The sequence below is a fragment of the Onychomys torridus genome, chromosome 5 (genome assembly GCF_903995425.1).
Source record: "Onychomys torridus chromosome 5, mOncTor1.1, whole genome shotgun sequence".
NCBI lineage: Eukaryota > Metazoa > Chordata > Mammalia > Rodentia > Cricetidae > Onychomys > Onychomys torridus.
In genome coordinates this window covers 81,283,189-81,308,627 of record NC_050447.1, presented here as the reverse complement: position 1 = coordinate 81,308,627, position 25,439 = coordinate 81,283,189, and the positions used below count along the sequence as shown (strand labels likewise).

At 40.5% G+C, this 25,439-nt stretch overlaps 1 protein-coding gene across 4 annotated transcripts in view; it reads right to left on the bottom strand.

The window, feature by feature from the left end:
* Pdss1 (decaprenyl diphosphate synthase subunit 1) overlaps positions 1–25,233 on the bottom strand; it is a 49,539-nt gene extending 24,306 nt beyond the window's left edge. The window contains exons 1-4 of one of the 4 annotated variants that reach the window (XM_036187701.1): positions 25,006–25,233; positions 19,611–19,675; positions 19,096–19,216; positions 11,287–11,417 (exon numbers count right to left, since the gene is read on the bottom strand). In XM_036187701.1, coding sequence (XP_036043594.1) covers positions 11,287–11,417; positions 19,096–19,216; positions 19,611–19,675; positions 25,006–25,143 — 455 coding nt within the window. In that variant the 5' untranslated portion in view covers positions 25,144–25,233. The other 3 variants (XM_036187704.1, XM_036187702.1, XM_036187705.1) reach the window with 3 other exon arrangements.
* Between the last annotated feature and the right edge of the window lie 206 nt (positions 25,234–25,439).

Below are 25,439 nucleotides of genomic sequence, written 5' to 3'. Positions count from 1 at the left end.
AAGATTTCAATGGTGAGTCCTCCCACAGGGAATGGTGAATAGTCCAACCCTGTGTCAATATTTTGTACAACAGCCCTTGGAAGTGATACGTAAAAAATTTCCTAAATCTATAATTTATCATTATATGGATGATATTTTACTAGCTGACTCAAATGCAGATACTTTAGAACGAATGTTTGAAGAAGTAAAGAAAATATTGCCTTGCTGGGGATTACAAATTGCTCCTGAAAAGATACAAAGAGGAGATTCTATAAATTATTTAGGATATAAAATAGAGCTACAAAAAATTAGACCTCAAAAGGTACAAATTAGGAGAGATCGTCTACAGACTCCTAATGACTTTCAAAGATTATTTGGGGACATTTCTCATCTATGAACTATTGTTGGGGTAAAAAAGGATGAACTGAATAATTTGTTCAAAACCTTAGAAGGTGACAAGGACTTAAATAGTCCAAGAGAATTATCACCTGAAGCTGAGAAAGAATTGGCCTTGGTAGAAAAAAAAGTACACGAAGGACATGTAGATCGTATTGATCGAAAGCTGGATTGCATTTTGGTTATTTTACCTTCTAGGCATTCTCCTATAGGAATATTAATGCAGAGAGAAGATATTCTATTGGAATGGATATTTTTACCAAATAAACCAAATAAAAAATTAAAAACTTATGTGGAAAAAAATCTCTGACTTAATTTTGAAAGGAAAATTGAGACTCCATCAATTAGCAGGAATAGACCCAGCAGAAATTGTTGTACCTTTAACTAAAGAGGACATTGAAAAGTTATAGACAGAAAGTGAACCTTGGCAAAGAGCTTGCAGTAATTTTTTGGGAGAAATTAACAGCGAATATCCTAAAAGCAATAGAACTGATCTTATAAAGAGAGCTGATTGGATCTTGCCTCGAATTGTACGTGAAAAACCCATATCTGGAGTTCGGACATTTTATACAGATGCCAACAAACAAGGAAAGGAAGGTTACAAATCAGAAAATTTAAGTAAAGTGGTTCAAAGTCCTTATAATTCAGTTCAAAAATCGGAATTGTATGCTATTCTGTTGGTATTAATGGATTTTTCAGAACCTCTCAATATAGTTACTGACTCTCAGTATGCTGAAAGAGTGGTATTACATATTGAGACTGCAGAATTTATCCCTGATGCTTCAGAATTAACTTCACTATTTATTCAATTATAAGATACAATCAGGGAAAGGAGTCATCCTTTATATATAACTCACATCCGATCCCATACTGGTCTGCCAGGCCCTCTAGCACAAGGTAATGATGAGATTGATAAATTATTGATAGGAAATGTGCTGGAGGCCTCAGAATTTCATAAGAAACATCATGTCAATAGTAAAGGTTTAAAAAAGGATTTTTCCATAACCTGGCAACAAGCCAAGGAAATTGTAAAGAAATGTCCTACTTGCTCCTTCTACAATCAGATACCATTACCAGCAGGATGTAACCCAAAGGGTACTCAGAGGAATGAAATCTGGCAGATGGATGTATTTCACTTTGCAGATTTTGGAAAATTGAAATATGTACACCATACTATCGATACTTATTCAGGATTTCAATGGGCAACTGCTTTGAGTTCTGAAAAAGCTGATTCTGCAATCACTCACTTGCTAGAAGTTATGGCCATCATGGGTATACCTGCACAAATTAAAACTGACAATGCTCCAGCATATATCTCTATTAAAATGAAACAGTTTTTTGCTTATTATAATATAAAGCATATTACAGGTATACCACATAATCCTACAGGCCGAGCAGTTACAGAAAGATCCAACAGAACTCTAAAGGATATAATAAATAAACAGAAAGGGGTAACAAAAACCCCCAGAAATAGACTGCACAATGCTCTATTAACTTTGAATTTTCTCAATGCTAACGAGGAAGGAACAACAGCTGCAGAGAGACATTGGTTAATAGAAAAAACTACAGAATTAAATCAGCCTATATACTTCAAGGATGTGCTGAACTCAGAATGGAAACCAGGGTATGTGTTACATTGGAGACGAGGTTTTGCTTTTGTTTCTCCAGGAGAAGATAAGCTGTGGGTACCATCAAAACTGATAAAGGTTTGATTTGAACGAGAGACCTCTTAATTAGAAGAGGTGATAGTTCATCAACCAACATGACCATCCAGTTTAAACTCACTTATACCATTAATACATGCCTTTTCATTTAATCAGATGTAACTTGCCAAAAGAGAATCTCCCCAAAATTAGTCTTGGGGAAGGGTTTTTGTTTTTGTCTTTTAGGAGAATGAAGGCTAAGGAATCTGAAGAACACTGGACAAATGAGACAACTGAAGAAAAAGGACAAATCATCTATCCCAGGAAAAAGAGTAAAATGGCCTATTGGTATATCATCTACAAAATTTCATAAATCTTCCTAAATGTTTGTTTCTGCTCTTCTCTAAAAAATTAATACTATTGGTCTTCTTGTAGTCTCAGTTCAATTAAAGTTTAAAGCTGACTTTGGAGTTGGAGAATGGCTCTCTCCTCCTTTAAACTCAAGCATGTTGTTAAAAGGAAAATGAAAACTCCCTGTATCATACCAGAAGAGCCATCTTCTGACATGGGACAGGAGAAAAACCAAATTAATTAAGGGACTATTCTATTACTAATCTCAATTCTTTGATTCTATTCTGATTCTTTAAACTTTTCTTAAAGTATGAATTTTATATCAAAATTTACAAGATATATATATATATATATATATATATATATATATATTTATATTTAAACTTTGTTAAGATAATAATGGTCATATAGAGTACTGATTAATTCTAGAAAAAAGGCTTCAATTAGCTGCCTATACATGTCTTTGTGTTCGAGTCTCTTTTCAGTTTTCTGCAGGAAATCACGGCCAGGCCTAACATCAACTGAAATCTCCAGGAAGAAGATGGGGCCCCACAATGACAATTTCACGTGGAAAATAATATCACTAAGCTGACAAACAACATCTACAGATCAGCTTTGGACTACAAAGTGCTTAGAGCAATTCTGAGATGGCTAGCTGAGATGACCCAGTTTCAAAGACTACTTGAATAAGGACTTGAGATAAACCCTGAACTTTGGCATTATGGATAACAAAGAATATAGTTACCTTTCCTAGAATTTGTCAATTAACTCAAAATTTTTCTTTTCAGAATAAAGATAACTTCACCCATACCCAGCAGGAAGCAATTTTAAGAATACAACGCCCACATTCCCAAAGGGGTGTTGTGGGGTGGGTGGTTTTTTGGTCTTTTTATGGGTATTGGGTCTGGGATAGTTTTCATTGTTTAGGAGGGTTGGTTACAAGTTGTTGTTAAGGGTTAGGAAAAGGGCTAGGCAAAAGGTGCTTGTTTAAAAAAAAAAAGAAAAAGACAATTACTAGTTTTAAATACTTTATATTGGATTGTTTTATATTGTATACAAATTATTATTATTGAGATTGAGATTGTTAGAATATACCATGCACATATTTCTAATCTTGCTTGAGATATTGTATTTATATCATTCATTTAACAATGTAATGCAATTTGCTAATCCTTGAATATTAGTATTACCAACTATTAGGATATATAGAAATGAAAGTTAGTGGTTAGACATTACAATTGAACTTGTAGTCATATTAGGTGTGTTTTCAAGATCAGACAGATATATTTTAGATAGATGGGTCATCTTCAAACTTTAGAGATCTACAGAATATGACATTTAAAATGTTTTAATAACTTAAAGAATTTTTCTTTTTTTCTATAACTATGAGACATGACGGCTCCTGGCAGTACCAATCTACTTCAGAGAAAATATGGGCATTGAAGAAACTGCATATGGAGTTAACTTTCATTGTGGCAAAAGTTAGCCACTGGACAACAAAGTATCCTCGAATCAAATGCTGACAAACAGGACAGACAGGACATGAAACCAAGGACTACCAATTCTTGCCAAAACAAGTGTGGTTGTGGCTTTAACAAAAGGCATCTTCTGAAGCCAGGACAATATGGCACAATCCCTGAAGTGAGTGGCCTTTGCAATCTGTAAAAGGTACCGTGCCCTTTTCTTCGAAGGCAGCTGAACAGGGAGTGGGCCAATGGCTTCTGATGTGCAATGGAACAGCAGATGAAACAGTTATTCTTGAAGAATAATTAAGCTCACCCCTCTCAATAGTAGACTGGCGTTTAATAGAGGGATGTGGAGAAGAACAGGATGCTGAGATGAAGCCACATATACACAGCCAAGAAAAATGGACAGCTGAATTGAAAAGACATCAATAATTTCCAGAATTTAAAATCCTGAATCATGAAATGACACTAGTGGAATTCAGGTGTTTCTGGTACATGGACTGCTCTCACCAAATGTGAGGTCAAACTGTTGATTGGCCTTGTGTACATCCTAGTTCACAAATGAGTCTGTCAGATACTAAGCCTATAGGCTGAAGATGATGCCCCAACACTGTGGAGAAACCTCAGGTGACTGTCCAGGCAGCTGGCTGTTTCTGTCAACTCGCTTTTTTTTTTTTTGGAAGCTGCTTGCATGCACTTCCTGTTTTTATTTTTTATTAGGTAGTATTATTTCCTTCTTGGGTCTCTGAGGGAGTTGAAGATCAGTTAGTTATAGTTATAATTATGTTTGTTAAGGATTTCAGAAAAACTCACTAAGAGCTCTAAGTGTATAAATTTCAAAAACGTTATAAGACAGTTCCGTTAGCAATATAAGTTAAGACAGTAAGTGAATCAGGTACATTTTGGACTTACCAAAACAAGATAGATAATGGAATTATTTTCTCTGAATTTGTCAAATGCAAATGGACTAGACATTGTTTAGGTATTTATTGTTTGTATATATGGTATATATAGTTATTGTACTTTTGTATATAGTTTTTCTTATATTAGTTATAACATTTTCCTTTTTTTTCTTTTTATTAAAATAGAAAAGGGGAAATACAGTGATATTTTATTTGTATTGAAATGTGATTTTATTTGTATGTTAATAAAGTTACCTTGAGGTCAGAGCAAGCCAGAGCAGAAGCTGAGCAGTAGTGGGGCACGCCTTTAATCCCAGCACTTTGGAGGCAGAGCTAGGTAGATCTCTGTGTGTTCAAGGACACAGCCAGCATGGCAGACACACGCCTTTAATCTCAATACCAACCATAGAAGACCTGGAGGTCTGTACAAACAGGCAGTGACGAGGAGGTCATGTGGCTGGGTTTACAACCAATGAGAAAACAGAACAGAAAGTCTTTAAATAGACAGGACGCACAGAAGTAGGTCTCTTGTGGAGAGGAGGAACCGCAGAAGCAGTGAAGGGTAAGGTTTTCCGCTCTTGCTCTGACCTCGTGGTTTTTAACTCTGCAATTGGTTCTGTGTTTCTTATTTAACAAGCTGGTTACATCTACACCAGTGAGTGGCCCAGGAGCTAAGCCTGACAATCTGAGTTCAATCCACAGACCCCACAGGTAAAAGATAATAGAGTCCTGCAATGACCCTCCACATGCATACCTGAGGATGCATGTGCCCATACATATAACACACACACACAAATAAAAGTATTTCACAAAAAGTGGTTTGCATGATACGAAGGTTTTGGTTTTTTATTAATGTATAGTGTTTTGCTTGCATGTATGCCTATGTACCACATGTGTGTCAGCCCAACGTTAGAAGAGGATGTCAGATCCCCTGAAACTATAGTTATTGATGGTTGTAAACTGCCATGTTAATGTTGGGAATTGAACTCAGGTCCTCTACAAGAACAAGAAGTGCTCTGAACTGCTAAGCCATATCTTCTGCCTCAGTATGAAATGTTTTAAAGAATCAGATATCAGGGGTTGGACATACAGGCACACATACACACACACACACACACACACACACACACACACACACACACACAAACACAAACAAAATATATCTTAAAGAATCAAATGCCACTATGCACAAAGCTTTTACAACTATCTTCAATATGGTATGACCAATAACTTCCTTGTAATTCATATTTAACTTTGTAGGAATCTGAATTCATTTCTCCTCACAAACAAATAACAAATTGTTATTACAGGATAATAACTCTCAAGCTGTACAGTGATGTGAACTTAACAGTGAAAAAGGGAATGCTCCAATTTCTTTTTTTCTGAACAGGGACTATGTTGAGCAGGCTGGACTCAGAGTTTTAGACTTAAGCAATCTTCTTCCCTCAGTCCCAAGAAGCTGACTACAGGTACACTCCATTGACTTCTGGCTTCTTTTGAAGCAGGGTCATTACTATTTCACCATGTACAGGAATTGTAAAAAACTGAAGTTCAATAAAATCAAACTGGAGAAATACATTGTTGTTTCTTTTTAGACTAAAGCATGACATCTGATTCATGTACTAAGCAAATGTTTATCATAAGGTTGTATCTTCTGAGAGGAGGAAGGGAGAGGCATAACAAATGCCTTTTCCTTTAAAGATTTCATCTGAACATCTGCATAAGCAAAGCTCATTCTTATCCTTAGGCTCAGAAGAAAGTCATGACAAGCAGACTCATGAAAATGACGTGGGTGCTCTATACATAATAGCCAGCATGTGAGTATCTCCTGATCTTATCTAAGCAGGATTTTGAAGTGTACGTTGTAATGGTTCATCTCACCCAAAGCTTTAGAACTTAGTCTCAGCCTCCTCACTGCTTCCAGCCCCAACATCAACTATAAGGTACTGCTTATTATATATTAAATATAGTTACATACTGCTATATGAATTACTTACTTTTATAAATTATAATTTAATCTAATATTACATGTTATATATTAAATTTCACAATGCAAAATAGCAGTTTCAAGTATTTCCAGATCACAAGGGCCTCTTTCAGGAGGAAAAGTAAAGAAAAAGCAATAGCAGGTATAGACAAATCATTGCCCAAAATCAGCCCAGCAAGACTGCAGACAGCATAGCTCACAGGGAAAGAAGGTTTGTGGCACGTGAAAGGCCTTGGGTTTGACCTCCAACCCCAACACAAAACACTGCATCAGTGAACGATAAAAATCACCATGCAGGTAGTTCTGAGGAGCTTGTGCTGAATTGACCAGTAGATCCTGACCTTTCATTAGGAAACATAGGTGTTATCTAGGTAAACTTACCAGGCTCTAGTTTCTTTGAGTTGATGCACAGAAAAATATATGTGTTTTATGGTTTTAAAATAGAAACACTTTTCTAAGAATATTACCTCAACTGAATTTCAGTCTAACAAAATACATACTCTTTACTAATTAGTGGTAGAATTACCTCTAACCAACTGTTAAGGCCTTTGGCCTTTGCCATGTACCCCAAGTTGGGCGCCATTATTACAAGCTATGTCGACAAATAGGACTCCAATTGGAAGGATGAAATCACGAACACTTAACAAGAGGCCAGCATCTAATATCTGAAATTTGAGGATAGGAAAACAAAGATTTTTTTTGAAATATTTTGAGCTGGGTGATGTATTTATGTAAGTCCCAAACTTGGGAACTGAGGCAGGAATACAATGAGTTTGAGGCTAAACTATTTTAAAAAGCAGTCTTTCTTTCAAGGTACTAGGTTTTTAGATTAGAACTTTATGTATGCTAGGCAAGTGCTCTCCCAATGAGCAATATCCCCCTGCTCACAAAAATTGTCTGAAACTATGAAGACTATACAGTACATATATTAAGTGCTGTTCTGAATGGTTACATTGCTGATTTAATCAGAATTCTGGCTTAGGGTGTAACTTGCACTGTAACATAAACTCTACATGAGAACACATTTCATAACTGTATCCTTTTCCCCCTATACAATAGCATTTTTATGTTTTTTAGCTTCTGTCTGGAAATTATGGCCACTGCTTACCCTGAAGGAAGCATGATGATGGACCGATGACAATAATTTACAGACTACCAAAAATTTAACACTATCTTTAAGATGAATCTTTAAAGTCAAGCTGAGTCATGCCTTGGGAAAGCTGGTACTGTTCCTATTTCCTGCTGTGAAATAGGTGTCACACCTTCTCAATTGCTGGAAGAGGCGGCAGATAACACAGCATGAGAAGCAGAGGTCCCTTGTCTTGAAACATGGCTACACCCTCCATATGCAATGACTCAGTAAACCCTTCAGGACTCTTTCTCTTCATTAAAATATAAAAAAATTACAATGAATTTTAAACATAGAAGTAAGTAAAATACAATGATTCACATATAAACCCTTCACTTAGCTTATACGTGACTTGTCTGGTTTTATACTTTTTAGATATAGGGTCTCACTATGTTCTCCAGGTTGACTTTGAACTCATCCTCCTACCTCAGTCCTCTAACAGCTAAGACTAAAGGCATGTGCCATTGAGAAACACTAGAAAATGTTTCCCATAGTCATATATTAGTATATTATGTGATGTCTTAAGTAGATTACAAGGAAGCCTCCAGTGTGTGTATGTGGGAGAATATTGGTGGCAACAGCAAAGGAGTGTCAAGTGAGGCATGATAGTATACCCTTGGAATCCTAGTATTTAGTATTTAGGAAGCTTAAGAAGCTAACTACAAGACCCTCTTTAAAAAGAAAAGTATCTTCAATATAAGAGTATAGGAAGGATGCCTTCAAACTTGACCTTTTGGCCCATTATCTTTGGTCATATAACATGTGTCCACTGGTACACAGAGGCAAATGTTATCCAGTATAACCAACTGATCCTGAGTGGATCTGAAGCCCACTCCACAGAGGAAAGGCACATGTGGCACTAAAAACCCAGTCAAAAGACAGTGGTTGGGGAGGTCATAGGTACCGCTGGGGGAAATTACTGCTGTTGTTTTGCTAAGTGGACACGATAGGTCTGTCAAATTCCTGTCTAAGTAACTGCGTATGCCCGCCCACTAGACAGTACTACTGTCAGCTTCAGTCAGAAAGGCTTCTTTCTGTTGTGAGCAGTAGGAACTGCAGATCCATAACTGGTCAGTGTGATGAGAACCAACAGCTGGTGAAAGCTCTGCTGTAAATGGGACATCTTCTTCGTCACAAGCGCTAAGCCTCAGGGAACATCACTTGAGGAAGAGTTAGATGGAGGGCTAGTATGGGACTGCTAATTTCTTGGTATGATGTGAATATTGCACTCTTGAATTTATAACAACTGTAATTACCTACACAAGAATGAGCCTCTCAACATCCTGTCATGGAGGCAAATGATGGGATGAGGCCCCACCCCTCTCTGAGGATTTATGGTCAGTTAATGATTACTTGGAGAGGGAGAGACATCTTCAGTGGTGTAGCTGTTGGTAAAATACTCATGCTCCTGTAAGCAAACCTAACAGCAATCACTGGGTAATCTAAAGCAAAACCAGAAGGGCAGGAAAGCAGATGGAGGGCTGGGTAGAGGGCTAGTGGGGACCAGGGAAGGTAATGGGGGAGATGTGAATTGATAGAAATGTATTAAGCCTATGAACATGTGATAATAAGACCTGCTGTTATATATATGTATACTCAATATATGCTAATAAAAACATTTTGAAGAAAGAAGTGGGAATTAAAAGCATGCCAGTGGGTAAAGAATCACTTCAGTGCACATCACAATAGGAGGCAGGCCTCATGGCCGACACCATCTCTGTACTGTCTCTCAGAAGCTCTCTCTATCAGTACCAGGCAATGAAGGCACAGCTCAAATATCCCCAAACTAAATTTAATTATTTTTTTTGTTTGTTTTTGGGTTTTTTTGTTTGTTTGTTTGTTTGTTTGTTTGTTTGTTTTGAGACAGGGTTTCTCTGTGTAGCTTTGTGCCTGTCCTGGAACTCACTCTGTAGTCCACACTGGCCTCGAACTCACAGAGATCCGCCTGCCTCTGCCTCCCGAGTGCTGGGATCAAAGGCGTGCGCCACCGCCGCCGGCTCCCAAACTAAATTTACTGCAACATCCTTTCTGTGTTATACTCTCCTACGTCTTCTGCAACCAACAACTTACAAAGTTTCAAGAGAAAAATAACAATTTCAACTACAGGGGAAAAATGGCTTTAAAAAATTTTTTTTTCAACACATTTATTTATTTCATATGGGTGGGGGAGTTCACATGCCATGGTGCTTATGTGGAGGTCAAAGGATAACCCAGGGGAATCAGCTTCCTCTATTACCATGTTCGTCCTAGGGATTGAATCTAGGCCATTAGGCTTAGTGGCAAGTACCTCCACCCACCAAGCCATCTCATTGGCCAGGGAATAATGATTTTAGATAGTGGAGAAAAATGCTCTTTCCCATACTATATCTAAAATTAATAAACTGTCTTATGTATTTATTTAAAGAAATTCATAAACAATTTCTCTAGAATAGTAATCTTCACCTCAAAAGTAATTTTTCATTTAAAAAGTTACATTTACTCTTCTTATTTTGTATTTTATTCTGTGTGTATATATTTGTACCATGTGCATGCAGTACTTGCAGGAGTCAGAAGAGGAAGATCCCTTGGAATTGGTATTAACAGACAATGTGAGCCACCATGCAGGAGCTGGGAACCAAACTAGGGTCCTCTACAAGAGCAACAAGTGCTTGTAATTGCTCAGGTATCTCTCCAGCCCTGAGAAAGCATTTGGCAAGAATAGTGCTGGTTGCTATTACCTGGAAGAATGTCTATCAGACAGAAGCCACAATGCACAGGAAGCATCAGAGCAGCTGACAAAATGCCTGATGTCTATGTTCAATACCCAGCATCACCAGCCTTACACCCCCCCCCCTAAAAAAAAGGTGGTAAGTAAAAAGCAGAATGTGGGTATGATCAAACACAGGAACAGAGGAGAATAAGAAAAAGGTCTGGCCATAGAAGGCAATGGGAAACTCTTTTCCTTTTAATATTTCTTTGAATACTAATATGTATGTTTTAAAATTTTATCTACGCTCAAGATTTGAGAGCTATCAGTTGTTTCTTTAACCATTTCTTCTGCACAATGAAGGTCACAAGAAAGCAGTCAATCCAAGGTGTATGCATGCACTGCCAATAACAGCACAGAATAACACTAGAACAAGCTTTGGGCTAACTGCCTATGTTTATAATTGTTAAGTGAATAGCTACGTATCTTGGGATTCTTACTTTCTAATGGGGAAGTAAACTGGCTGTCAAATGTTTCTAATATATTTATTTGCAACTCACGTTTTCTGCTGTGGACATCTAAAAGTCAGAAAAAGAAGATGCTTATTTAGTGAGTCAGTCAGAATCTACACATGGTTTATTGAATTCTTAGAAGCTGCTTCTTAAATGAGCAATGAATTAATAACTTTATGAAGGACAAGTTTCCAAATAGAAATGAACAAGAAAAGCATGGAATAAAGTAACTCACCGGGAGTTATTGTAATGAATATTACATGCTCGGGCCATTAGCACCACAACAATAGGTCTAAAGGCTTTTCCTTTGCCATCGAAGTAGTATTCGGACATGTCCTTCAATTCTTTGGTGGAGATGCACAGCTCCTGAAATAAAGTTTGTTCTTGTTAGCATGGCATTACAGTCACACAGACAGGATTTTTGTTTTCTTCAAAACTTCAGTTTTATCTTAGTGTACCCATTTCAATTGAGAAAATCAACACAAAAATAATGTGTGGTTTTGCCCCAAGTAGTGTGGTGTCAGTATTAGGGCAGGGATTGCCACCTGCCCCATGACAGCTAGTGACAGCAGGACAAGGAAAGGAATAGAGGACGATGTGAAGTATGGGAGCCAAGGAAGCAGAGCAGGAGTATCCTGGACAGGGAGTCAGCAGACAAGAAGACAGCTAGGACGGAGCACCGATCAGCCAGTCTGTCTGAGCCTAATTTAGCAGAAGATACTTCAAAGGTTCATGGAAGAAATGTAGAGAAGGCATCATTTGCTTGACTGTGGGAAATTTCCTATTGAGGTGGGGAGACAATTTATTATCATTATTTGAGTTATGTTCTTGCTGTGAAGCCCTGGATGGCCTGGAATCCAAGACCTTCCTGCTTCTGCCTACCAAGCGCTGGATAATAAGACTGTATCACCACACCTAATGGAGACAGACAGTTTTAAAATATAGCATATTCCCATACGCAGGCTCAGGGCAGACTGCCCTGGGCTCCAGGGAAGAAGCATGTTCCTGCCTAGTGCCATGACGACTGAGTGGGGCAAAGAGATCCACAAGCAGGCCCACCCCTGGCTTTGAGGAGAAACAGGCAGATGGGACATTGTTATGGTGAGCAAATGTACGATGTGTTATGGGAGAGGGACAGAGGGAAGAAGAGAGGGAGAGGGGGAGAGAGGGAGGGGGGGAGAGAGAGAGAGAGAGAGAGAGAGAGAGAGAGAGAGAGAATGGTTTATGTCCTGTGGACAGAGATATATCTGAACTGAGGTAGGTGGCTTGATTACCACTAGTAACATGGTGATATCTGGGCCTGGGCTGCTGCCAGGGCCCATGCCTTGGTTCATAGCCCTGGTCTGTGTTGATGTCCAAGGTCTTTGATACCACCAAAGGCAGAGAGGACAAGGCTGGACAGAGTTGACCCCACCCCTCACTGGCTGCAACACTAGGGACAACTGGTCCTGACCCTTTCCAGCTGAAGCACTCAGGACAGAGGGCCCTACACCTCACCTGAGCTAACCCTGTTCACAGGGGCGGGCATAGGCAAGCTGGCATTGCAGGTGTGAGGATGAGAATGAGGAAGCAGGTCATGCCCCTCTTGTCTGCCAGGTGGAAGCATGGGTGAGGGAAAGATGCCCTCCTCCCCTCGCCCCTTGACACCTGCAGCAGGTGGGGGACCTGACATAACCCCTCACCAGTATAGGCCCCGTGCCTTGCCTGGCCAGCACAGCAGAGCTGACCATGTAGACAGGGACATGGGTGAGCCAGCCTTGAGGGCGTGAGGGGGTACACCTGGTACTGCCTTCCTTGTCTGCAGTGTGGTGGTGGGGTGAAGGAAAGATGCCTCTTTCCCTACCAGCTGCAACACTCGGGAAAGCAGGCTCTATTGACAAGGGTACAGGTGAGCTGGCCCTGAGAACATGAGCGTAGGAGACCTGGTACAGTCCTTCTCATGTCATATGGTGGCATGGGCAGGGAAGAGATGCCCTCTCCCCATCAGTGCCTGAGGCAGGTGGGAGAACAGACCCTGCACCTCGCCAGGGAAAGCACAATAGAGCCAACGTTGTTGGTGAAGGCATGGATGAGCCAGCCCTGAAGCTGTGAACATGGGAGAGCTGTCCTCACTACTCATCGTCATGTGGCGGCAGGGGCAGAGGAGAGGACCACCCCCTCCACCTCAGGTGGGAGACCTGTCCCTTCCCTTCATCAGCTGCAGCACCTGGAAGAGTGGCCCCTACACCTCAACTGGGCAACACAGTGGAGCTGGCCCAGAAGTGCAGGTGTGGGAGAACCGACTATGAAGACATGAAAGCAAGAACTGGCCCCACCCCTTGCTCATTGCTGCAAGGGGTAAACTAGTCAGGGCAATGCTGGAGAACTCACCCTGGTGGTGAAGACAGGGGAGAGCTGGTGGGCTGACCAACCCTGCAATTACCCAGGCCCAGAACCAGGGTTAAGTGTTGGCCTACTCCCTGTGATCTGCTGGAGCACAGGTCTGGGTGGGGGTAAGTCCTGTGGACCCAGGGCTGCAGGATCTCCATGACACAAGGCAGCAATGGAATGTTCAGGAAGAGTCCCAGTGAGGGCACAGTGTTAATAGTGTAGAAGAGACCAGGGCCTCAATCCACACCAATGATTCTTTGCAATGAATGCCTGCATATAAGGATGTATGGATAAAGGAACTTACTTTATAACTCACTGTGTCACACTGCAGCTTCCATGACGAGATTTTCCCTTTCTTCCTTTTTTTCTTCTTTTTTTTCCCCCTTTTTTATCTTAATTTTTTTTTTAATTTTTTTTTATTTTATTTTGGGGGAAAGTTGCAGTGGCAGAGGGCGGATGATACGAGGGGACGGGAGATGGGTGGAATGGGGTGCATGTTTTGAAAGACACAAAGAATAAATTAAAAAGAAAGTTGAAAAATGTTTGGATACCAGCTTTTGCCAACAGGACATGTTTATGATATACCATCATATTTTACCCTATTATGAGATGGTATGTTTCAAGCTCCTTCTGGACTTAAAATGAGGAGAAGGGATAATCGATCCTTCCCAGCAATGCAACAAAATGTCCTTTATATGGCTTTGAAATATTTAAATATATGATTATAAAGTAAAGGAAATATAGAGAATATTTTAAAAGTCCCAAAGAAATTAGGAATAGAAGGAACATCAATATATGTTTACAATATATGTTTACAAAACAGAAATAGTCACTAACATTACTCAAATAGGGAAAAACTCAAAAAACGATTCTCCTAAAGGCAGAAGAGACAAGGGTATTCACTTCCCCATCCTTATTTAACACAGTGCTTATCTTAGCTAGGTAAGTAAGATGAGAAAAGTAAAAGGACACAAATTGAAAAGGAAAAAGCCAAATTATCCCTATAGTTCACAGGCTCCTATACACAAGACCCTTAAGACAACTCAGAAATGATAAAACACTTTCATCGCAGTAATAAACCGGACCAAGGAAGGGAAAGACCTCTACAGTGAAAGTTTTATAGCATTAGACACTAGAAGATGGAAGAATCATTCATGGATAGTGAAAATGGCTATATATGAAAAGCTATCTATAGATTCAAATCAATTGTGCTCAAAATTCTAATGACATTCATTTTTAGAATTATATTAGTTTATGTTTTAATGAGTACTGAGCATGCACATGTATGCCATAATAAATGTGCAGCTAGAGAACAGCCTGTAGGAGTTGGTTTTCTCCTTCCACCAAGTAGTTCCTGGGGGAATCAAACAAGTCAGGTTGCCAAGCTTGGCTGCAAATGCCCTAACCCACTGGTCCTCTAATGACATTTTTAATGGAAGTAGAAAAACAACCTTAAAATTCATACAGAAGCGTAAAAGATCCCAGAGAGTCAAAGCAATCCTGAGTCAAGAACAATGATCTCAAATTACACAACAGAGACACAGGAACAAATCATGGCCCTTGGCACAAAAATAGACACTTAGATAAGTGGAATAGAATAAAGAACCCAGAATTAAACCCACCATGCTACAGATACCTAATTTTTAACAAAAATGTTCAAAATACATATTGGAAAATAAAAACCCCTTCAACAAATAGTGCTGGGACAATGGACATACAATGTGTAGAAGGATAAAACTAGATCCCTGTCAACCAATGGATCAAACATCTTTTCTTTTCTTTTTTTTTTTTTTTTTCCGAGACAGGGTTTCTCTGTGTAGCTTTGCACCTTCCCTGGATCTCGCTTGGTAGACCAGACTGGCCTCGAACTCACAAAGATCTGCCTGCCTCTGCCTCCTGAGTGCAGGGATTAAAGGCGTGCGCCACCACTGCCCAGCGGGATCAAACATCTTAATGTAAGACCTGAAACTGCCAAACTGAAAATATACAGAAAATACTTCAAGATACAGACATAATCAAAGGACTTGTTACTTGGAAAATGACATCAAGAACTGACATATGGGATTGCATCAAATTAAAAAGCTGCACACCATAGGAAACAAATGAGTGAAAAGAGAGCTTACAGAATGGGAGGAAAGTTCACTAGCTATTCATCTGATAGAGGATTAATATGCAGCACATATAAAGAACTCAAAATAACAAATACCTAGACAACACAAATGAATACACAGACTACAAAGGGCCAAAAATATATGAAAAAGAATTCAATAACCCTTAGATCTCAGGGAAATGCAAACTAAGACTGCTTTGAGGTTCCACCCCACCCTAGTCAGAATAGCTAACAAATAACAAATGCTTGTGAGGATGTGTGTTTGTATGCATAATCCACACACTGAACGGTCTAACTACTATGGAAATTAGTATGAAAGTACCCCCCAAAACAAACAAACAAACAGTCTACAAGTCAAACTTCCATGTGATCTAGTCCTAGGACTCCTGGACATATACCTGAAGAACTCTAAGTCAACATACACAGAGATACTTTATGTCCATGTTACTGCAGCACCATTCACAACAGGCAAGTTATGGAACTAGGCTTTGTGTCCATCAAGAACGAACCAAGGGAAGGTGGTATACATATACTATGGAGTTCTATTCAGCCTTAAAGAATGAAATTATGTCATTTGGTAGAACATAGATACAACTGCGATCACCTTATGAAGGGAAATAAGCCAGATTCAGAAAGACAAAGATGTTTTCTCTCATGTGGATCCTAATTTTTAAAAAATAAACACATGAAACTATTTAGAACAGCAGAAAGAAGAGAAAGGAGAAAGGAATAAAATGAATATGGCCAAAATTAATGATGCATTTGGAAAAAGAATATATAAAACTATGGGGAAGAGAGAGTAGAGCTAAATGGAAGGGGGAAGACAAGAAAAGATATGATCAATGCAGATTATACACATGTATGAAAATATAATAATGCCAATTTTTTACAAACAATATTCACTAAAACATAGGGATGAAAATAAGTTATATATGATGATGCATGCTTATAACTCTATAATTCTAACCCTTGGGAGGCTGAAGAAGGATGGTTATGAGTTCAAGGACAAGCAAGACCCTGCCTCAAAACAAAAACAAAAACAAAAGAAATAAAGACTGATTCAGTGGACAACACATTGGTAATTTATCAAAAGTCCAGAAAAAGGAAGAGATTAGTGTAGGGCAGAAAATGTGAATATTGTATGGAGATGAGCGTCAAGAAACATTGGCTGAGTTTGATTTGTGAAGAACAGAGAGGGCTCTCCATGGCTGTGTACTTGTTATATCTGCCACTCAAGGAACATACAGCTTTAATCAGAGCCACACCAAACTAAGGAGTATAATTACTAATTTGCTAGTGCAGAGATAAAGGCACAGGTCACAAAGATAAACACGACAACCCTTGCCCACAAGGAGCCCAGAGTCTAGATAAGGATGAGCTGATTACTAACTACAGTTAATAAGCTACAGTATAATGGGTAACATCACCCGAGGTAAAGAAAGCTACTCTGGGAGCACAAGGAAAGGCTGGTTCAGGCTCAGGGGAGAGCAAAAGTCAAAGAGAAGGGAGGAGATAGAGTGGCCTGGAGCCTGACGGGGTCTGAAGGCAAGACATAGACTAGAAGGTAATGGAAGGAAAGGATCAGAAGGCTTCAAGGATTCTTCTGATCCCTCCCATAATTGGGATTTAGGAGCAAAAAAACCGAACTACATATGGGATGAGAAGAGCATTCCAGGCATATTAAGTTAGACATAGTCATGGATACTTCATGGAGTAATCTGCTAAGTAGTTAGCTAAGCTATATGTGTTTAGAAGAGACAATTCAACCTGGAGTAGAGATATTTGGGGGATTAAAAATGGAGATGAATATATAGAGAATATGAAGGCAGGCGTGCGTGTGTGCGTGCGTGCGTGCGTGCGTGCGTGCATGTCAGAATTCCAAACAGCACAGCTAAAGGGGTCAAGGTAGAAGAGATAAAAGAGGAACACAAAAATAAACTGAGGATGGCCTAAGGACTGAGTGCCTCAGGAAAACATGGAAGCTAAAGGAACAGTTTCTTTCCAGGAAGGAAGATGGGGAAGCTCCCATGACCTGGGAAGGAAGACACAGGCAAAGGTGGGCAATGTGAAGGGACAAGAGTGAACCAGAGGGTTCAGAGTACTATGATGGAAAGGAAGGAGGCAGACACAAAGTTAGGGCAGTCCTGAAAAGGAGATGGGCTGAGTGAGGCAGTACATGTCAATAATCCCAGCATTTTGGGGCAGGAGGATGGCGAGTCTAAGGCCATCTTGATACACAGAAAGTTAAAGGTCTGCCTAGTGATGTCATAGTGACAGCTTACCTTAATTAAATAAGTAAGCAAACAAAAGATGAAAGCCAGTGGTGGTATACTTCTCTAATCTGAGCATTCAGAAGGCAGAAGCAAGAGGGTCATGATTTCAAGGTCAGTTTGGACTACACAGTGAGTCTGTCTCAAAATGAAAAACCACTCTAGGCCTTGGGATACAGCTCAGTGGTAGAACATTTGCCTAGCATGTACGAAGTTCTCCATGGCACTGCTACACTGTTGTAAGGCAGTAGGCCAGAATCTTTGAGAAAAGATGATAAATGGTGTATGAACATTTTGGAGCAGGATTTTATTCATTTATTTTTAAATTTGTGTATGCACACCAGACAACAACTTTGGGTGTCATTCACCTTTCCATTTTTGAGACAGTCTCTTACTAACCTGGAGCACAGCAAGCAGGATAGGCTGGCTGGCCAGTGAGTCCCAAGGATATAGCTATCTCCATTCCATCACTACTATGACAAATGTGTGCCACTCCGCCCAGCTTTTTTATGGGGTGTGGGGGCTCAAACCCAGGTCCTCATGCTTGCACAGCAAACACTTCACCAGCTGAGCCACTCTGCAGCCCTCCTGGAACATTCTTGTTCACTGCATACTTCCCACCAGTGTTAGCACCTATGGACAGAGGCTAGGCAAATGGACTAAGGTCATGGTTTGCTTTGGCATTATGAGAGGCCCAGGAGGATAGGCTTGCCACATTCAATCCACACACTGAAAAGGGTCAGATAATCCACATGATATTTCACATGATGAGTTGAATGAAGGAAGTCATACTTGGAGCAGCTTAGCAATGGCATTCAGAATTAGATACTGCAGACAGTCACCGAAGCCACTTTGTTCATACATATAAAGAAGGGAGGTTAGATGGCTCACTGAACCAGCATGAGCTTCCTGGACCTATTTTCTTAAGTTCTCCTACTCTGCAATAACATCTTTCTACACAATAACATGGACTGCACCCTCCATACTGCCCAGCACCAGGCTGCACAGAGTTGTTGCTGAGGTAACATTTGAAACCTGATATATGCAAACTGAGTGGGCAATGGCATAATTTTTTTTTCATTTGCTTGTTATTTGATAAAAGGTCTCATATAGAAAGAAGCCTAGCATCGCTTAGAACTCACTATGTCATCCTGACTAAAATTGAACTTGCAGTGGTCCTCCTGTCTCAGCTTCCCAAGTGCTGGGATTACAAGTGGGAGCTGCCATGAAATGGCTGTATGGTTTGCTTGTAATTCTAAAATGTTACTAGGTTTCAGTAACATAAAACACTTACCTTTCTAATGTCTTCATACAGACCTTTCAAGTCTCTCCAGCCCAGTTTAAAAGGATCAGCATATTTCTCACCACTCTGTATTTGACTACAACAGCACACTGCTGGTGTCCTTTGAGGAAACCTGAGGTGAGTGAAAATGCACATGACTCCATTTTTAAGTGTTAGATACACATGCATATTTATATGGTGGACTTGCTTGAAGAAATCAAACATGAATCTGAAAAGGTCATCATAATTTAGAAACACACAAAATTCTCATCTTGCTAAACAATACATAAATAGGTCATTTGAATGAACAGGACCTCGAAAGCCAACAGAGAAAGACTACATTATGTTCATTGTATTCTGAGTAGAACTCAAATTTTACTATATTCATATTTTTTGAAATGGCAGAGATCATATAAAACAACCATGGTTTTTACTTAAACATATTAAGTTGTTGGCTAAGAAATATTAGAATAGAAGTTTCTTAGCAGTGATGCTCTTTGTAGCTCTAATACGAATTATAAACTTACTGTGATATCCTATGCACATTTGGGAAGGCAGGTGTTAAAGTTTTCCCTAGGCTAAAATAGGGCATCTGTAAAACAAAAGCATAAAAAAATAATAAGAATATTCCTCTAAAACATGTTATTCCCATAACTCACAACGTTCAGTCAGCCATTTATAAGAGGTTGTAAGCCTTAATAGAAAAAGGGCAGTTAGAAGTTCCCTTCCTGGATTACGAAGGTAATACACGTCCTAGCAGAACACAGGAATGAGACAAAAGCAGGAGTCAGTCCTGGTGTTGCAGGCTTGTAACCCCAGCTACTCGGGAAGCTGAGGTAGGAGGATCTCAAGTTCAAGGTTGGTCTGGACAACAGTGAGTTCAAGGTCATCCTGAGTAACTTTTAGTGAGACCCTATCAAAAAAAAAAAAAAAAAAAGGAAAAGAAAAAGAGCTAGGGAATGCTCAGTAGAAGTAGTTAGGTAGTTCTCAAGAGGCTGTAGGCTAACCCCCAGCACTGACAAAACAAAACAAAAAGCAGAAAATAAAAAACCCTCTGTAACAAAACATCCATTCTTCTAAAAGCTGGGTCCATATTTATTCCTAAACCAGAAGAGTAGCAGCAAAACAATTTCCTTCCATTTAACTAAGCCTGGTCACAGAACATGGAAAACTGGAGTATCTTTTAAATTCTCAGAACACACAGATGTCAAAAGCTAATGGGGGATGGTTAGGAAAAGATTTTAACATTAAGGAAGGAATTGACATTTACACAAAAGCTGCCTATGTTAAGTTATTGTTATTGCACATATTTGAATATAGTGCTTCTGGGTAAGTAATGTTTAATAAACAAATGGACTGGGAGTACAGTCCAATGGTAGAGTATGTGTTTTGCACAACACAGACAAACCACCACCAACCTCAGGGGCATTTTGATAATATGATCAAAGATCTAACAATCACCTGGGCATAAAAGGGTACACCTGTAAACCAAGCACCTGGAGGCCAGGGGAGCATGTGGACCACAAGTTCAAGGTCAGCCTAGGATACTTAGAAAGATTCAGAGAGAATATCAAAGAATTACAGTAGACCACCCCTAAACAATTCAGAGATGGTAACAAATACTGAGTCTAACAATATCACTATTCTTTAAAGATATTTTTTGAGATTTATTTTTATCTTATGTGTGTGAGTGTTCAGTCTGCATGTATGCATTACAGTTTACAAGGCTACATAGGGATATAATAAATTTCTGCCACAGGCATAGGAACATCTGATGCTGGTATTTCCCAACAAATAAATGCCTGCGGACTTCCTCAATTTCCAGAGAATAGTTAGGGTAAAGGATTTTCCAATACCTCAAGACGTTTTTCTGAAGACAAAGGTTATGTTTTATATAACCCTGAACATGCTGGGCTGTGAAGCAGGCTTCTCTTCTGAACTGTAAACTCCTAACTGTTATCTCAAAGGAGCTATGATAATAAAATGAACCTTGTCATGCACATTACACTCAAGTGCTCAGCTGCCTTGAGTTCCCTGGTTTCCCACTTTGGTTCTCCTAGAATTAATCAGGAGGCAACTTGGCCAACTTCTCCCAGTGTGTCTATGCACCACGGATGTGCAATGCTGAGGAGGCCAGAAGAGGTTGTTGGAAGTCCTTGGAACCCTTTGGAACTAGAGTTACAGGCTATGTGGATGCTGGGAATTGAACCCAGGCCCTTTGGAATAGTGGTCAGTGCTATTAAGTACTGAACCATCTTAACATCCTGTATTAAGAATAGTACTGTTCTTAATGACAGGATAAAAACATTTTAAAAACTAATAACTATTTACTAATCTAATCTGGTAAAGGCTTTTATATAAAGTGTGTGAAAAAAGCTTCTTGACAAAAAGAATTAATGTGAAAATAAAACATGTGTGCTTCTTAAAGTCTTATGTTTTAAAGCCATTTCCCCCCACAGAGCCTCACCACTACTGTTTATTTCGAGACAGGGTCTCACTATGTATCCCAGGCTGGCCTTGAACTCACAGGTTTGCTGAGATAAAGGCATATCCACACCTGGCCATACCACCTTTTAAAGTTACATTTGTTCATTTACTTTGTGTGTAACTCTGTGTGTGCATATGCACATGCCATGGCAGATGTGTGGAGGTCAGAAGACAACTCCAGGGAGTCAGTTCTCTCCTTCCACCATGAGGATCAAACTCAGGTGGACAGGCCTGACAATTGGACACCTTCACCCAGAGTGACCTAATCAGCCCACTTATTTTTAAATTAGAAAAGTCAAGCCTGAAGAACGGGCTTACAAACATGATTATAGTTATAAACAAGAAGTAACCTCAGAACTGTATGCACTGTCATCTCATCAAAAACCTCTACGTAAGCACAGACACAGAACAGGGTTCAGAAACATGTAAGCCAGTGTTGAAAGCAGTTATTTTGAACCAAACAAGGTTGTGTGTATGTGTGTTGTGTGTGTGGGTCTTGCTTTGGTTACTTATTTTTGGTATTTATTTTCTGGTTTTGCTTGAATGAACATATATTGCTTTACCTATATTAAAAGAACAGAAAATGCTGACTTAGCCAAGCAGTAGCCAAGAAAACTGAGGTCTGTTGTTTCCACTACAGCATTCTAGCTATTCATTGTATCTAAGTCATGAAGAGTATTTATGACCTACAGGTAACTGTAATGTCCCGAAAACATAGCAATAGTTTTCTCTCTTGATTTTATTATTATAGAACAGCCCCCACACACATACATACACACTTTCTGGGATTTTTGATATGTTGCACAAGCTGGTTATGTGCTATATGCAGCACAAGCACCATTCTGCCTGGTGAGTAACATCTTAATGGCAGAGTTACAACTATTCAGCTTAAGACCTAAAGTATTCCTCTAAACTGGTATAAAATGTTAACACTGCATGATTAATGCAAGGTGTCCTTTGCCAATAGGTAGCTTAAAGACCATTAGTTGTATAGTCTTTAGAGGACAGAGCTTGGTGCAAATAACAAAAATTTCTGGCTGGATTACTTTGTGATATCTTTCTATCCACAATTACTCACAGAAAGACGCAGAATCTTAGCGAGTAGAGTATTGTAAACTACTCAGCTGAGAATACATATACAGCATACATTTATTTCACTTTGCAGTACTGTGGCTCAACCCAGAACTTTGCCAATGTAAGACAAGTGTTCTACTGTAAATGGATGTTTCCTGTCCCGACCACCTGGTCCCAAATAACCAACTCAGAGGCTGAATATAAGTTATAAATATGCAGGCTTACTACTAACTAGCTCTTACATTTTAAGTTAACCCATATTCCTTATTTACCCTCTACCACGTGTCAGTACCTTTATTAGCATGGCACATTCATCTCCTGTTCCCTCTGCATCTGGCTGGCGACTCCTGACTCCACCCTCCTTCTTCCCATCATTCTCAGTTTGGTTTTCCCACCTAACTTCCTGCCCAGCTACAAAATGTCAGCTTTTTATTAACTAATGAGAGCAATACATACTCACAGTCTAGAAATGGATTGTTCCACAGTAATATATACTCATAGTGTAGAAAGGATTGTCTTTACCACTGAACTACAACTCTCAGCTCCACAGAAAAATTTAAGACAGTATCTGTTCAATCAAATTGTATTCTGTATTCTACTCAGAGCTACCTCAGGGCAGCATTTCCACAGGGAAAGAATCAGAATATTTATTAAAATGAAGCTGTGCAGCCAGTTCTGTGGCTCACTGATGATAACAGTGAGAACAAATTTTCCCTTTCCGATTCTGTTCCCTCTTTTCTATCACTCTCTTTGAAAGTCAACTCTGTCCCTTAAGATCTACTTCTTTTTTTAAGGCCTCATATATCCCAGTTTGGCACTGAACTCACCAGGTAGTCAAGGATTACTCTGAACTGATTCTTCCACCTATCTGCCAAGTGCTGGCATTGCAGGCCTAGCTAAGAACTGACTTTTCAAAATAAGAGAATATGCTCAGTATGAGTCAAAGACAAAGTTGGGTGTGGTCACTCAGGTCTGAAATCCCAGCACCGCACTAGGGTGGAGAGCTAAAGTTGGTTTAATTATTGTTGCTCTTTGTTAAGGTTTGTAGTCCTTGAGTGATCGGAAGTTACTAAAGCATTCATGCCTGAAGCAGACAGCCTAATTCTAAAATATTTGTAGTGTAAAATATTAACACATGAACATGTTGGCACCATCAATTAGGCTCTCCTTTTGCTCAAGGAGACAAATATGGAAGCCAATGACAAGATTCTTTCCAGAAAACTAACTCACTCACTCATTCTCTCTCTTTCATTCTCTCTCTCTCTCTCTCTCTCTCTCAAGAAACAGCTAAGATCCAGTGGCATCTTGTGGTGGATGCCACTCTTCAAAACATGTCTGCATCTATGGCGATCAAAACCAAGACTCAAACTCTCCCTATATACCCTCTTTCTCTTATATATTATCCTTTCTATTTAAACTGGTTTGCATTTTTCTCGCCAAATTCTTTTCTGGATAATTTGCTATACACATCCACTTTAGTACAAAGCAGGCATTTATAAATGCTACATATTTCACATTGGTAGTGTTTGATAAGTGTAATGAAGCCTAACAGATCTTACTAAAATCACAAGCCCGAATTTAAGGGGTGGGTTCTTTGCAAATGAAAAGCGAACCCTCATACAATAGCTGTGCGGCTGGAATGGTCTCCAAAACCCAAAGTGGAAAAAACCCCTAACTTCAAAAGTCAGCCTGAGGATGTTGCCCAGGAATGCCAATGGCACGGGCAGACCCCACTCAAGCAGAACCAGAGAGCCATTTACAGCGCCAATCCGACTGGGAGAAAAAGTGAAACTGGGGTCAAATGCAGTAGGGGAGGATTTCTTAGACGGAGAGAATGATTTTACATCAACGAAGTCATAGGTCTCTCATGCCACCCTCCGCCTCGTCCGTCTCCTTCTAAGTAAGTGTCCTTCCAGCGCCTTTCAGGTGTGCTTTGCCTCCTAAGCACCTGCAGCACTGAGGTCAGGTCCACCCCAGTTAGCATCAGCCTTTCGTCGCCTCACACCCTTTCTGAATTCTGAGGCTAACTGGATCCGAAATCCGAAACTGCGAGCAGATGTCCCTTTGGCTCTGGTTGTCTTTGCGGGAGGAACTGCGTCCTCCAGACACACCCTGGTCTCTAGGATTCACAGGGCTGCGCTCCGCCGTTCCCCCTACCTCAGCCCCAAAGTCCCCCGGGTGCCCGGGCAGCTGCTCCGCACTTCGGGTCCCGCGACTAGTCCCGCTCCCCCGGCATCCCTCCCAGGGGACACAGCGACCCAGGCCCCGGTGCACGTGCGCGTCCTCCCATTCATTCGGTAGCCGGCTGTCATTGGCACGGTGACCTCTACGCCACGGGCAGCGCGCATGTCCCGGCCTCACCTGCGCGCGGGTGTCCGAGGCGGCGCGCGTCCAGAGCGGCCCCGCACAGCCAGGGCGTTCCGGCCGCGGACTCCCGGCCGCGGGCCTCCAGGAGCAGCCCCGCCGCCAGCACCACCAGCACCACCAGCGCGTAGCCATAGTGGAAGTCTGAAAGTCGCGGCGGACGGTGGCTCCGCCTCTGCCCCAGGCCCGGACCCGGAGCCGGAAGCTGGGTACCGGAAGCCTGCGGCCGCACTTTACTCCTTTCTAGTCCCGTTCCTCGGTGGCTCGCTCACTCTGGCCCGTGGTCCCGTCCGCTTTTAACCAGAAATGTGCGTCCGAATTGTTGTCCTACGCGCGACAAAGTGTGCAGAAATCGGGTTCCGATCCCGGCTAACCCTGAGGCTACGGTTTCTGCAGCGCTCTGCGCGCGTGGGACTTGCCAAGTTCCCAGT